This window comes from Alnus glutinosa, chromosome 2, assembly GCF_958979055.1.
Source record: "Alnus glutinosa chromosome 2, dhAlnGlut1.1, whole genome shotgun sequence".
In the NCBI taxonomy this organism is placed as follows: domain Eukaryota; kingdom Viridiplantae; phylum Streptophyta; class Magnoliopsida; order Fagales; family Betulaceae; genus Alnus; species Alnus glutinosa.
The window spans coordinates 38,773,660-38,789,298 of record NC_084887.1 but is presented as its reverse complement, the minus strand read 5'-3'; the positions used below and the strand labels follow the sequence as shown (position 1 = coordinate 38,789,298).

Here is a 15,639-nt window from a genome sequence, read left to right as displayed (position 1 = left end):
TTTACTTATTTATTATAATTCTCCTTTTGGTGTTCTATAAACCTCAAATTTTAAATTTAATTATCGTGTTTTGAAGTGAGGTGTTACAAATAAACTACAATACATTATCAAATTCTCTTTCTAAATAATTTATTTACAAATTTAAAATGGTACCAACGGGTTTATTTAGGTTTGTACGTAATTTAAAAAAGTACGATTTAAAAATAACAATTTTAAAATGTGCGATTGAAAAAATTAATTTTTAAAAATGCAGTTAAGTATTTGATAAAATCGCAGTTAAGCGTCTGATAAAATTACTATTTGAACTTTAAATTTTCAAATTAACCTTTTAAAATTCTGAAATTTAATTTAAAATCGTACATTGTATTTACAAAATTACATTTCCAAAGACACCACGGTTTCTTCGAACAATTTTTTATTCTAAAAATTTCTCACTCTAAATCTCTCTCATACGCCCCCGTGCTTGCGTTGCCCCGCAAGCACGTGGCGAGTGAGACAGATAGCATGCTGCGCTATTTTTTTTAAAATTAAAAAAATTATTTAATTTTTTTTTTAATAACAACTAAGCTGATTTCAATATTTTTTAAAGTGGTTACTTATAATTTTTCCTTTTTTATTTTTTTAAAAATCTTTTTAGCTAAATTTTAAGCAGAGATGCGTATAAGCTGACGCGAATCCTCTTCCAATATGATATTTATTATTTGTATTATTGTTTAGTATTTTTTGATTATTTACTTGTCTCGATGCGCTTTTAATCTCGAGGACCGCCAGCAAGTTCTCTGTGCTGTGGCAGAGGCAGGAAGCTTAGCTATTCCATCCATGGCGGCCACCGGAGCTCCTCTTTTTCCCGCCAATTTAACGCCGGTTTTCCTCCGGGAGGCGACTTCGTCATCCGTCGGAAAGTCGAAACCCAAGCAGATTTCGTTTTCGACCTCGTCTAGGCGATTCGCCGTGTCCACGGAACAACCGCCAACGACAGCGACGAAGACGACCAGTCGTTTCTCGGGGAGTGGAAAGTTGGAGAAGCGTGAAGAAGCTGAGCCGGTAAAGGCAACAAGGTCTGAGGATCCGGCGGTGGAGCGTGGGAGCTTCAAGGATTACTTCGAGCGGTCAAAGGAGTTGGTGAGCGGATCGGACGGCGGTCCGCCTCGGTGGTTCACGCCCTTGGAGTGCGGCCCTCCATTGACTGACTCTCCTCTGCTCCTCTTTTTGCCTGGTTAGCCTTTTACACCAATCTTTCTTTATTCATTTCCGTGATTATTCTGATTTATCATTTCGCCCATCATTGGGAGATTATTAGTTATTACTCTCTCTTTTGTTTTTCTTTTCTTTTCTCGTGAAAAAATTTTCCAGGACATAATTTTCTTTTTCAGTCAAAACAAAAATCGAGAATATTGCGGAACTGTGTTACACGTGGAATGTTGTGATTGGGCTAGTAATTTTAGAAGATAGTGAGAATCCAGTTTGTCTCGACTAAAAAAGTTAAAAGAAAAGTAAACAGGGTGACATGTAGGGACAAGGATCCTCTTGGACATTTGAGGACATTTTTACCGTTTACTATTTAGTTTGTTGTATTTTGTTTTTATTATCATCGTTGTATTTAATGGGATAAATAATATAATATTATATAATTTTTTTAAAATAATATGCTAATATATTTATCGTTTGACATTATGTATATCACTAGATAGTAGATACAACAAAACGTGACCATGAAATAACTCCTTCCGACATGGAGTCCGTTTCATCATATTAATTTCTTTGCTGCACAATAAAGATTGTCGCATGTAATTGTGTGGTGCATAGATATTAGAGTACCATTGACGTCTTTCCGATTTTAAATCTTATAAAAATTTTAAAATACTTCTGTGTTTATTTTTTTTAAAAAAATTATAAAAATTCTCAAATTTCAATTGGTATTTTTGTAAATTCCGTTAAATTCTAATCAACATCTAAATTCTAGTAATTTTTTTTTATTTTATTTTAAAATATAGGTATTTTTGAGAATTTTGGTAGGATTTAACAGCAAATCCTAACGGATTATTCTTTATTGAGACGTTTGAAAACTTAGATACCCTAGTTTGAGACGTTTGGAAGTTCAATACCATTTTTTCAAAACGGTCGATACTTCGATACCCTTTTGTGAAGTTATCCCATATTGAATTGATCCCAGTTATGATTGTTTTCATACTTTTAATTTATTTATTTATTTTTTTTTTTTATGGTTTTTTAAGTTGTGTTTTTCTTATATACTTTTTGTATATTTGCCTATACTTTTTGATTTTTAATAAATTTTGATTATTTATAAAAAAAATAAATAAATACAGAAATGATATTATTTTGAACAAGTCTGAAATATTTAATCTAACATAATGATTAAGTTTTAAATATTCCGCCCTAGGGTTACCTTAAAAAATCCAAATAATCTTAATCCAGGTATAATATTATTCTTTAAGTTATTTCTTTATTTTTTGGTTACCATCATTAAATTTATTTTGGACCACTTCCCTCCCCTATAAATCTCATTTGCCAAATGCCAATTTTTTTTCTTCTGTGTCATATTTTTTGTAAATGATTTGAACTTGTTATATGCTACTCCATTTAGATTGGTTAAGCTTCCGCTTTCATCTCAAGCCTTTTTTTCTTTTTCTTTTTTTTTGGATGAATTAAAATCTTTATAAGCTCAAAACACAAGTTTACAACTCTCTTACAACTCTCCAGACAGACTGGAACTAGAAACCTGCAAAGGGACAAACCCCTATCCGGGATCAAAACAAACAAAGCTATGCACAGATAGCAAAAAACCACAAACACACTAACCCATCAACTGCACAATAGAGCAGGAAACACTATATACTGCTATGTACAAGAAAACGCAGCAGGCCAACAAACACAACTATAAAAACCACACCAATTCAATACCCCTGTATCAGATTCTGCAAGTTCCAATACTGAACCAATCCTAAGTTGTGTCCAACCAACTTCACAGACCCGTTAGCCAACATCCTAGCTCAAACTTGCCATTTCATCTGTGACACAATAACTTCTTCCGAGCGTGGAGTGTTGCCATGTAGCAAGTCATTTCTCTGTTTCCAGAGATGGTAAATTGTTGCCCCTAAGCAAAGCTTGCAGAGGAAAGTTTTAAGACTTTTACCTTGCACTTTTTCTATGAACCAGTGCATAACTTCATCCCATTGGACCGGAGGGTCAGTAACAAAGCAGTCCTTCATCAAAACTCTCCATTGTTATTATATTTTTCTTCTAGATGAGATAGTACTAATTAAATGCTATTTTTACTTGGGAACTTTGCAGGGATTATTGGCGTTGGACTTGGACTTATCAAGCAACATCAGAGACTTGGAAAGTAAATATTCACTCAAATTTCAATTCTCTCAACAATGAGTATAGTAGCGTCTTTCCTACTCCCCCCCCCCCCCCTCTCTCCTCCCTTTGAGTTGTTGCGTATAATTCAAGTCACGGAGAATTTAAAACCAACTTGTCATCCATTGAATTCTCCACTAGCTATCATCCAAAAAACAAAAAAAAAAAAACTGTCAGCTAATAATATATCTGATGTTCCCTAATTTACAATTTTCTTTTTTCCCGCTTGAATGAAGGATTTTTGAGATATGGTGCTTGCACATTCCAGTTGTGGATCGAACACCGTTTACAGGTCCTTCTTCTCTCCGACTTTGCTCGCTGTTTAATACCTTTTGGTTACAACTTACATGCATGCCATATTTGCTAGAGCCTAGAGGGTCTGTATAGCATTGGTAAAATAGTGTAGCATCAACTATTGCACTAGTGTTGTGTTTGGGATACACATATGAGATCAAAACAAGTGCCTGAGCTGTCCCATGGAAAGTGGGCTAACATTTAATAAATGTATCATGAAGAAGTGGGTGGAGAACGAATCAACATCTCTCTTATGAAAATATAGCAAAAATACTTAAGGTTTATTTTTCTTTTCAAGCATGAGTCTCATTACTATGAATTTCTTGTTTCAGAACTGGTGAAGCTAGTTGAAAGAACGATTAGGTCAGAGAACCATCATTCACCGAATAGACCCATATATCTTGTTGGAGAATCTTTTGGAGGATGCCTTGCTCTGGCCGTGGCAGCTTGTAATCCTGATGTTGATCTTGTGCTAATTTTGGCTAACCCAGGTAAGAAGTTTGTTTCTTTTAAATCATCTGTTTTAGTGTCTCCCCCCCCCCCCCCCCCCCCCCCCCCACCATTTAAATCAATTACTAGAGTAGGTCAAGCTGATGTATCAACCAAAGAGCTGTAGATATGGCATAGGTCTTTCTTAAGATTTAACGGAAAATGCTTAGTCAGTTCAACACTCAAGTGAGGTAGCTTTAAAGCAGACGGCATTCAGTTGATGAATTCTTTTCTAACTCTTTCTAGCGCCAAATTGGTGTTTTGTTTGCAGCTACATCTTTTAGCCGGTCTCATCTGCAACCGCTAATACCAGTACTGGATATTATGCCACACCAGCTCCCTCTTAGCCTCCGTTACATGTTGAATTCAATGACAGGTTTGCTTTCCTTGTTCTTCTCGTTGCCAAAAATAATTAACTAGTAGCAAATTAAGTGTATATATATATCCTCACTTGACACCAGCAATCGTGTAATGTCCATTTAGGCGATCCTTTGAAGATGATGATAGAGAGAGTGGTGAAGGGACTTCCTTTTCAACAAACAATTGGAGAGCTATCACAGGATCTTGTTGCAATTTCATCTTATCTCTCTGTGCGGTTCAACTTAGAACATGAGTAGATAAGCAATATTGATGAGGCTCACCATTTTTATATCCGTTGTTGAAATTACTTGTAGATCTAAACCATTCATATAAACTTATAAACAATATGGATAGACTTTTTAAATTTGGTTCGAATTAGTAAAACAAAATGGCTTATTCTTTTACTTGCAATTTTGATGTTGAATAGCAGTGTATAGCAAAGCAAAAATAGTGCACTTATTTTCCATACAAAAAATCATTTAAATTATTGCTTTTCATTTTCTCCTGTATCAGTAAAATTTTATAACAATTTAAAATATTCTACAGGTTTGGGGTTTTTTATACAAAAAATAGCGTAGGACTGAGAAAAAGAAATTCAGCAATTGAATATGTCAAGGACTCTTTTATCTGCAAGTCTTATAATACTTAGTACTTATCAAAAAAAAATTGATAACTTATCAAAAGTCTTATAATACTTAGCATTTACATGCCATAGGTGCTCCCATGTGAGTCATCTCAAATTGGAATGAGCTATACTGCCTTGCTATCCGAGTAGAATCACATGCCGTCATATATGATTTTTAAGATATTAACAACAATGGACTTTTGTTGGAGTTCATATAGATATAGTTGGCTTATCTTTACGCCTTCATATTATTTCTCAAGTTAATATTTTCTTGTCATACATTGATTTTTGTTAAAGATGTTGATAATTGAATTCTCAGGTTCTGGCTGATATCTTACCGAGAGAAACACTTCGATGGAAGCTTCAAATGCTTAAATCAGCTTCAGCAGTTTCCAATTCACGCCTCCATGCTGTAAAAGCTCAAACATTGATAATTTCCAGGTTCTTATTCTTTGCTACAACCCAACCCATTCAATATACTTGAAAATTAAGTCTCCTCATAATGTTTAACTTTTGTAAATGACCAAATCTCTTAAAAGCCACAGAAGCTGACAAAAGCAAACCTATATATATATATAAAAGAACTACTATAAAAACAAACATATATTTAGCATTGAGTTTTTTTGTTATTTTTTGAAGATACATGCATGTTCAAAAGGTGTATAATAATGTCTTCTTGTATCCATTTCTTCATACAATGAATTCAAACCAATCAAACCAAATTTTATTTAGCTGAAAAAGACTAAGCACGTTGATGAAATGAGAAAAAACTTTTCTCCTATAAGAGCTCATTGATGATGATCATGAATTTCGAAAATCACAAATCACAGCTGTTGTTGTAATTATTCATTGTAGATCTTTGGATTTGAGATTCGTATACCATAGATCATAATAAAGCCTCCATTTTCATATGGAAAAGTGGAAGCTAAAATGAAGACAAGGAATCAACCATTAGAGTATTTTGAATCATTAGAAAAATAAGGTAAGAAGAAGCAATGTACTTATTATATGTTAATCTATGTCAAATTACGGGTAATAGTAATGATGTAATAATTTCTTACTAGAATAAATGATGGCCTCCTCTCCCCGCTACCTAATACATAATTCCATATTTGGAGCCTAGAGCTTAAATTCAACATTGCAAAAACAGGAAGTTGACCCCACTCAAGTATTTGATTTGTAGGTCATACATCTTGAACAATGGCGTCTACGTCTTTGAAATATAGGCCTTAAGCTTCACAAACTCTTCTTCTTCTTCTTCTTTTTTTCAGTAAAATAAGCATTATTTATTATTCAAGTTGTGCTTGAACTTCTATTCAGAGATATTATTGCAATGTTTTTTATATAGACTCGTAATGCTTTTCTTGTTTTGATATTGTAATTCTTTCAAGAATGATTTAATTAAGTTTACTCTCTCATTTTAGTGGAAAAGATCAGTTGCTGCCTAGTAAAGAAGAAGGTGAAAGACTATATCGAGCACTGCCAAAATCTGAGATTCGTAAGTTCAATGACAATGGTCATTTCCTCTTTTTGGTAGGATCTCTCTCTCTTTCTCCCCTCCCCCTCCTCCCCACCCCTTTCCTGTCTATTCCTCTTCTTGGTAGGAACTGTATCTGTGTGTGTGTAGGCACATGCGTACACATATGCAAGTGTGCTTGAATGCATGTGTGGTTTTGCCTACTTGCAAAGAATTTAAGAATAATGAATAATTGAGTAATTAACACAAGGTTAGGCAAAATAGTTTTGAGGGATAAAAGAAAAGCAATAGAGAATTGTTTATAACGAGAATCAATATAATAATATATTTGGGGGGGGGGGAGGTGTAGGTGAAGAGTTCAAATCTCACTTGGTGAGATAGTCCAAGGTTTGTACGCTAATCTCTAAGGTGTCAATTGGATTGAACACCTCTCTTTGCGAGGGTTGTCGTGTTATATAGAAAATAAGCGGTAATTACAATGCTGAATATCAGCAATTATAGCAATCAAGAAACTAAATAAGGCAACTATAATCAACCTATAATTACATAATATCTACTGATATAATTAAGGCTAAATATATACGGTATCAAATATAATATACCGTATATATTTAGCCACCGAAACCCAACGGAAACCCAACAGAAATTGCCGAATAGCAGTTTAACACCCACCGGAAACCTCAATAAAATTGCCGCTACCCAAAAAAACCTAGAGCAACCCTCTGCCGCTACCCACAGAAAAGACTGAAAAAAAAACTTAGAACAACCCTAATTTAGCTCTGATACCATATCAATTGGATTGAATACCTCTCTTTGTGAGGGTTGTTGTATTATATAGAAAATAAATGGTAATTACAATGCTGAATATCAACAATTACTACAATCAAGAAACCAAATAAGGCAACTATAATCAACCTATAATTACAGAATATCTACCGATATAATTTAGGCTAAATATATACGGTATCAAAAAAATAATATATGCTGTATCTAACTAACATCAGGGAGGGTCGGGAATTAGGAACTTGTTAAGGTTCAATCATGTGCTCTCTTACGTAAATAGTTTTGGCGCTATGGGCTTGAGAGAGAGGCTTGGTGGAGAGTGGTGGTGAACTCTAAGTATGGAAGTGCATGGGGAGGGTGATGTTCCTGTGAGCATATCGGGGCTCATGAGGTGGGTCTATGGAAGAGTATTAGGAGAGGTTGGGAGAAGTTTTGTAGTCATACCAGATTTGAGGTGGGAGATGGCTCCAAGGTTAGATTCTGGCATGATCTTTGGTGTGGGGATACGACCCTCAGGAAGCCTTTCTAGTTTTATTTGGTATTGCTTCAGTGGAATTTTCTGTTGTGGCTCACGTGAAATTTTATGGAGGTGTTATTCAGTAGAATGCGAGCTTTGCTAGAACGACTCATGATTGGGAGGTGAAAGCCTTCGCCTCGTTCTTCGGAGTGTTGTATTTAGCGAGAATGAGACGGAAAGAGAAGGACAAGATGTGGTGGGTCCCTTTCAAAAGATGGTTGTTTAGTGTTAAATCTTTAAACAGTGTCATGGGTTGTCATGATGTTTTTCGTTTCCCTTGGAAAAGTGTTTGGCAGACTAAGGTTCTGTTGAGACTTGAGGGTGGCCTTTGTTTGTTGGTTGGCGGTGCTGGGAAAGATCTTTACCATGGACAATCTCCGGAAGTGGTGCGTCATTGTTGTTAATTGGTGTTGTATGTGTAAAAGAAATGGGAGTCCGTGGACCATTTTCTGCTTCATTGTGAAGTTGCCTGTGTCATTTGGAATGTTTTCTTCAATCGATTTGGGTTGTCTTAGGTTATGCATAGATGAGTAGTCGATTTGTATTCTTGTTGGTAGACTGCTGGTAACACTTGGAGTGCTGCTATGTGGAAAATGGTGCCTTCGTGCCTTTTGTAGTGTCTATGGAGAGAACTGAATTATAGAAGTTTTGAGGACCGTGAGAGAACTTTGGAGGAGATTTAAATCTTTACTTTTCAATATATTGTATCTTTGGACAGCTGCTTTTGTTTTTCCTTTGGTGATTAGTTATCATGACTTTCTTGTTCTTTTTGCCTTTACTAGATATGTGGCTTCTCTTGTATACATCATGTGTACCTTTGGCACCTTACACTTTTAATAATATCTTGATTACTTATAAAAAGAAAATATAATTATATATCTTGGCTATAGCCTATTTATATTGGGGTAGTGGATTAATTCAAAAAAAAAAAAAAAGATGAACTTTGTGTGAGCTTGGAGTGCTTTCCTTACAATATGAATCAAAAAGGGGGTTGGCACTTTTTCCGTACAAGACTACGGTTTATTATGTTAACAGAAGATGGAACAAAAAAAAAACCTAAATATATTTGACGATGATACAAATGGAAATATAAAGTTTTACATGATGGTAAAACTTTATATTTCTTTGACCTTTTGAATACGTAAGTTTATATATATTCGTGTGCTTATGCATCTTTTATACCAGACTATCATGTATCAACTATTGTGTGAACTTGACATATTCTTTGACTTTTAGATATGTTACATTTCACTTGAATCTTGCATTTTTTTTTCTTTGGTGTTTCTGATACGTAACGAACTTCTACCCATGTGTGGCAGGAAGATGGTATTGATTTGGTAACTATCATTAAGGCTGCTGGTTTCTATCGTCGCAGAAAGTACATCGACTATGTCTCAGATTACATGCCACCAACCCCTGCTGAGTTCGAAAAAGTATATGATGAAAAAAAGTAGGTCATATTTTGTTAAAAACATACAGATACAGATACAGATACTTTCTTTGATAAAACATGTTTAAGATCCTAGGTACCTGACCAGTCCATCCATCCCTTAGATGTGGTATGGGGAGTGTCGGTGTCAGCCAAAGAAAACTGATTGTGATTGTATTATTCTGTGTACTAATAACATTAAAACTTAGCGTAGAACTATATGCATAAACGCCAAATAAAAAAGATAGCCAATGGAACGGATGGGTATAGTTATTTTCAACTTTCCGTTTCACCTTAGAGATCAGGTTGGAGGAAGATTGACTCTATATCCTGTTGCATACCTCAATGATCATGTCTTTAGTACAGAATGCTTACAACCAACCTGACAGTTACCTGAGACATCTTCTTTGTAGAGTTTTCTGATTAATTGGTTCCTGATAGAATACATTTTGGACATTAATGTCTCACATTTTGATGTTCCCAGATGGTTTAATGTTGTTACTAGCCCTGTGATGCTCTCAACTTTAGAGGATGGAAAGATTGTGAGGGGTCTTGCTGGAATACCTTCAGAGGGTCCAGTCTTGCTAGTTGGCTATCACATGTTACTGGGACTTGAATTGGTTCCCTTGGTTACAAAAATATTTTTGGAGAGAAATATCCTTGTGCGAGGTATGGCACATCCAATGACGTTTGTGAGAGATAAAGAAGGAGCCTTACCTGATTTATCAACATATGACTCATTCAGAATAATGGGTGCAGTTCCTGTCTCAGCAACCAACTTCTACAAGCTTATGTCTTCAAAGTCTCATGCTTTGTTGTATCCAGGAGGCATGCGTGAGGCTCTACATCGGAAGGTTAAATTTTACCTTGATCTACTCCGTGTATATATTTCCTCCCCCTTCCAAAAAAAAAATTGCATGCACAAACACAAACATGATAGTTAAATCACAATTTACTAGTTTACTTCTTTTATTGTTTGAAAAAAAAAATCAGTATTGTGGTTTCAAATGTGATAAGAGTTTTCATCGTTCTTGGGTTGCAACTCAGGCAGGTTGGGCTGGGGTAGAGGTCAACCCTTGCTGTAACCACAGGGACGACACCTTTGGCCCACAGTACAGCCTAGCCCCACCATGTCCCTTGTCAACCCTGCTTGGACCTTCTTGAGTTGGAACCAGTTGTCAGGTCGACTAAATACAAGCATTCAAATGTGATTTTGACTCTATATGATTGAAATAAAGGGAAGGCTTTTTTTTCATTTTTGTTTTGTTTGAATAGTAATACGAATTGATTGATGTGGTATAAAGGTGAAAAGAGTTTTGAAATTATGAGAGAAAAGTGAAGATAGTTGTTTGGTAATGTGAAGAAGAGAGTGACTTTTTTTTTAGGGAGAAATGAAAAAGGGGAGAGAGAGGTTTGCCAAACACAGCCAAAAGCTTTCAAAATAATAAAATATCAAGGTTAAAACTTTCAACTGTGTAAGAATATGCAGTATTCTTTTCTTTTGATAAGTAGTGATTTATAAAAAGCATAAAGGTGCCTTTAAGCATACAGGAAGTATACAAAAGGACACCAAAACAAGAAAGAGGGGAAGGGGAAAAAACACCCGAAAAACCCAAACAGAAGGAAACCCAAAAAACCCCTACAAAACCAGCGCACAAAACCCCAAGACTAATACATCACATTAGGCCGCTTAGCCTTGCCCCTACTAGAACCAAAACCTCTAGCATCATAATTAATCTAGACAATTCAATTCTCTATATCTATGATTACATTTAATGAACATTATGCTTGTTAAAACATGGCATATCTCCGGAGCTCAGCTTCCTCTGAGGTCTGGTCTAGTGTTCTCAATCAAGGCTTAATCCAAGCTAGGAAAAGTGCAACTTGTCGTATTTATTGGTGGGGTCTGCTTGGTTTACTTCAACCTGCCCAAGTTGTAGTCCTACAGATTCCTATACTTTGCTTGCCTTGTTGAGCAAAATTGTTATAAAGAAGAGACAGGCGGTGAAGTGATGGATGGATAGTTTCTATTTCCCCAATATGAGGAAAAAAAATCTTTGGATGAGCTAATGACAACACTTTAATTATGATAGAATCTATCCCTTGGATTACTACAAATTGATCCCTCTTTCACTTTTCTCATTATAATATTCATGGAAATTTACCCTTTAAGGTGAATTGCTAGATGATCTCATAATGGACAATGTTGTCTTCTCTACCTTCAGTGTCATTTATGTGTTTATTTGCATTGAAGTGTATAGACATGATTGCTTTGTATGCATTCTTCGTTTGTGTGTGTATTTCATGGCCACAAAAGCTAGATTTTTCTTTTAAATTAAACAATTGTAAGTAGTTTTGAAGTCCTTGGCTCTTCGTACTTTCTAGGGTGAAGAATACAAGTTAATGTGGCCAGAACAGTCTGAGTTTGTCAGAATGGCAGCAAGATTTGGAGCCAAAATCATCCCTTTTGGTGCTGTTGGAGAAGATGATATAGGCGAAGTAAGCTAAATTCAATGAATTGTACCAGCTCTTCTTTTCTTTTCTTTTTTGTCAATTATTAGTTACATCGATCTATACATATATTCATATCTGTATCCAGCACAGAAGTGTGGTTTATAAGTCTGCTAGTTGAATGCATCTTGCATAAGTCATCACCTGGAACCTTCATCCTGCCAACTTGTTCAAAATTTAAACATTGAATCTGGATCTATATTTCATATGCTTGTTAATTTACCATAGTTTCCATATGTAGACTTATCCTAGTTTTATGATTTTAGTTTGTGTTATGTGCATGACTAGAACCATAAGTGGAACTGCTGTAACAAAAGGGCTCCTTGCCATAACTTGTAATATAATTTAAGGTGAACATTTTCACGTGTCTGAACTGGTGTTGGACTTAATCTGACTGGAATGTTGTTTTGAGAAGGTAGGACGTGCTAGTTGCTTTGAAGAATAGTTTATACTGGACATATGTACTTTACTGGTATTTGCTTATATTTCAGATTCACACTTTTGTCATTAGATTTGACTCTATAATGAATAACTGGTTTCATGTCAAAATTGATAGGTAGTTTTTGATTATGATGACCTAATGAAGATTCCTTACTTTAAGGGTGAAATAGAAAGAATAACAAACGGGGCTGCAAAGCTAAGGTATCTTAAGTCCTCTTGTGTTTGTTGGCTTCCATTATATCTTTTTGTTTCATTAATGTTTAGTCTCAAATTTATTTTTTGCTTGCATTTGCCTTGCCTGCTCTCTCTTTTAATATTACCGTGATCCTGTATTATAGGACTGATACGAATGGGGAGGTGGCAAACCAAGGTATACACCTTCCAGGAATTCTACCAAAATTTCCTGGTCGGTTTTATTTTTACTTCGGGAAACCCATTGAAACAGAAGGTATGGCCATTGGATGATCAATATCTTTGAATGTCTGTGAAGCTAGTATTTAATAATCTTTCCAGTTAGCCTAAAACAAGATATTTCAAAATTGACTATGTTTCATCTGTGAAAAGTCCATGGACCCATTGACACTCTCAAAAGACACCTTAGGAAAGGGGGACACTTAACACGCCTCCTCACATGTGGCACTATTGTCCAAACACGTGTATTGCATTAGAGCGGCAGTGGGAGGGAAGGCCAAATTCTCTCTCTAAGATGCCTTAGGAAAGGAAGACACTTAACACACCCCCTCACATGTGGCACTATTATCCAAACACGTGTATTGCATCAGAGCGGCAGTGGGAGGGAAGGCCCAATTCTCTCTCTAAGATACCTTAGGAAAGGGGGATACTGAACATCATCCAAGTTAGATATTCCTAGATTGAAAAATTTGAATTCAATTGTTGGATGTTTATCATAAGTACCCAATTCACTAAGGTGGCTAGAAGCAGCCTGAAGGCGTGTCCTCAAGGTGGGGAAGAGGCAAGGCTCACGTTTGTTAGCGTTGAGCACTTCGCGTGGGTTTTAGGTTTGAGGGTTTTGGGTGTTTCGCTGAATTTTGTTGCTTGCGGGGTTTTTTTTTTTTTTTAGTGAAATGCTTTCTTTTGTATATTACCGGTATAGCTAGAGGCACCTTACTTTTATAAAAGTGTTCCATTAAAAAATCATTTGAGTTCTTTCTCTTCTCTACCCGTGGAATATTGTTGGTCAAACTTGCACTATTATGATATCATCCCACTGGAAAACATGAAACAGATGTTCTTATAAATCACTAAATCATGCCCCTACCAAAGTATAAAACGAGATATACTCTGTAGTAGAGGGTGTAGGTACTGTTCTCAACCCCTTCTTCAAGTCTACTATGTCCTTCCTAAATTTTAGGGTCCGTTTGGTTTGCGATTTTAAAACATGCTATTTAAAAATAATGATTTCAAAACGTATTTAAGCGTATGGTAAAATCGCAACTTAACCTTTAAAATTGAAATTTATCATTTAAAATCATGCGTTTTAAAAAAACACACAATTTTGCCTGCGGTTAAAAAATGCATATTTTTCTACGTTTTTCAAATCGCAATTTTTTAAAAACGCACTTACAAATGATTCATTTTCGGGTAGTGATTGGGGGTGCGTGGGTCCTACCCTAATGTGTGTTGGGTTGTGTTAAAGTTGTGCTAATAGTCGTGCTTTTAGCATTTCCCAATTTCTAATAATAATCATCACCTAGTTCTTTCTCTTGTCTACTCATGGAATTTTGGTCAAGCCTGCACTATTATGATATCATCCCTTTGGAAAACATGAAACATACGTTCTTATAATTCACTAGACCATGCCCCTACATAAGTATAAAACGAGATATATTGTGTCACAGACTCAGATTAGCTGCTGTAGGTATTGTTCTCAACCCCCTTAGTCAAGTCCAATGTGTCCTTCCTGAATCTTATAACAGTGGTAAACTGTGCTTCCACTTGAGCGACAATCATTGGAAGCTTGAGCTTCCGTGAATTGAATATATTCTTGACGTTAGTTTTATTTTAAAAAAAAAGTAAGTTGTGAGTTGATTAATCTGAATAGTTAATTATGTTCTGAAGGGAGGATGCGGGAATTAAGAGACAAGGACAAATCACACGAATTATATTTAGAAGTCAAGTCTGAGGTTGCGAGATGCATTGCTTATTTGAAGGAAAAAAGAGAATATGATCCTTACAGAAATTTATTATCCCGTTCAATTTATCAGGCTACACATGACTTTACATCTGAAATTCCTATATTTGAATTGTAAATTTTTCGCTCAAATTGAAGATGAATTCCACCTTGAAATTTTTTATTTTTTTCTTTCATAATTTTTTCCGAAGAAGCCCACGGACTTTTCCTGGGATATTGTAGCCATATATTGTATGATATAAATGCCGCCACATTTCCACAAGGGTTTACGAAAATTTGTTTGTGTAGGGAGTTGACAGTGTAGCAATTAATTAGTGATATATATCAAATGGTTCATTATATGTATGAACTATGATTTTGGGACTCTGATATGGGATATAATAATGAAAAAACGTGGCATTTTTTTTTAAAAAAAAAAAAGATTTTCCTTATTTTTTTTTTTTTTTTTTTTTTTTTTTTTTTTTTTTTTTTTTTTTTTTTTTGTTATTTGTACGCCTCTCACTTTTTTATTTATTTATTTATTTAAAGAATCCCATCCCACCAGGTTACTTGAATCAGTCTAATGAGTTAAAAGAGTTATGGTACGATCTGATCTCCTGAATTATTATTATTTTTGCATGAATTTTAGGAAATTTAGATAAGGAATGAGAGGAATTTTAGGAAATTCTTAATAAAAAAGAAGAAAGAACTAAGAAGGCTGTAGACCCCGAGATGCTCCGGTAGATGGTTCTGCATCTCTGGCTACTCGAAGACTTGTTTGGGCACGTCAAACTAAGGGTGAAAATGTGGGCGAATAATAACCGTCTTTATTCTCTATTCGCATATATCCGTTAGCTGCATATGTGTAGGGGCGGAATATATATATATATATATATATATATAATATATAATTTTGTCCTTCCAAAATAATATGCGTCCCCTTTTAACTTATTTTTTTAAAGTTTTGCTCCATTGTTTAACACAAAAAATCTAAAGTACCCCATTCATTTAATTTCCTTCCATATTCTAGTTAGCTTCTAACTAAAAACTCAATTTGATTTAGGACTCTGAAGATGCGAAAGAAAAAGTTAAATGGGTTGAATTCTTTGAGTGGTTATTCTAAGTGACATCTAATCAACAATTAAATTTTTTAGTGGTTATTTTGCAATCATTTGGGTTCACAATATTTGTTTTGGCATCA

At 35.1% G+C, this 15,639-nt stretch overlaps 1 protein-coding gene across 1 annotated transcript; it reads left to right on the top strand.

Annotated features, from left to right (window-relative positions):
* Positions 1 to 692: 692 nt before the first annotated feature.
* LOC133860068 (phytyl ester synthase 2, chloroplastic-like) lies at positions 693 to 14,734 on the top strand. The gene is made up of 14 exons (XM_062295708.1): positions 693 to 1,216; positions 3,313 to 3,364; positions 3,618 to 3,673; positions 4,008 to 4,166; positions 4,436 to 4,540; positions 4,648 to 4,754; positions 5,469 to 5,590; positions 6,574 to 6,682; positions 9,246 to 9,376; positions 9,840 to 10,209; positions 11,741 to 11,854; positions 12,423 to 12,508; positions 12,646 to 12,755; positions 14,387 to 14,734. The coding sequence occupies exons 1-14, from the start codon at positions 820 to 822 to the stop codon at positions 14,575 to 14,577; spliced, it is 2,109 nt and encodes a 702-aa protein (XP_062151692.1). The 5' UTR covers positions 693 to 819; the 3' UTR covers positions 14,578 to 14,734.
* The last annotated feature ends 905 nt before the right edge of the window (positions 14,735 to 15,639 follow it).

Bases quoted from the DNA above. Each gene is read 5' to 3' on its own strand.
- LOC133860068 (XM_062295708.1), top strand. From the start codon at position 820: ATGGCGGCCACCGGAGCTCCTCTTTTTCCCGCCAATTTAACGCCGGTT. The intron at 4,541-4,647 runs GTTTGCTTTCCT...ATGTCCATTTAG, and splicing joins CATGTTGAATTCAATGACAG to GCGATCCTTTGAAGATGATG. The intron at 6,683-9,245 runs GTAGGATCTCTC...CATGTGTGGCAG, and splicing joins ATGGTCATTTCCTCTTTTTG to GAAGATGGTATTGATTTGGT.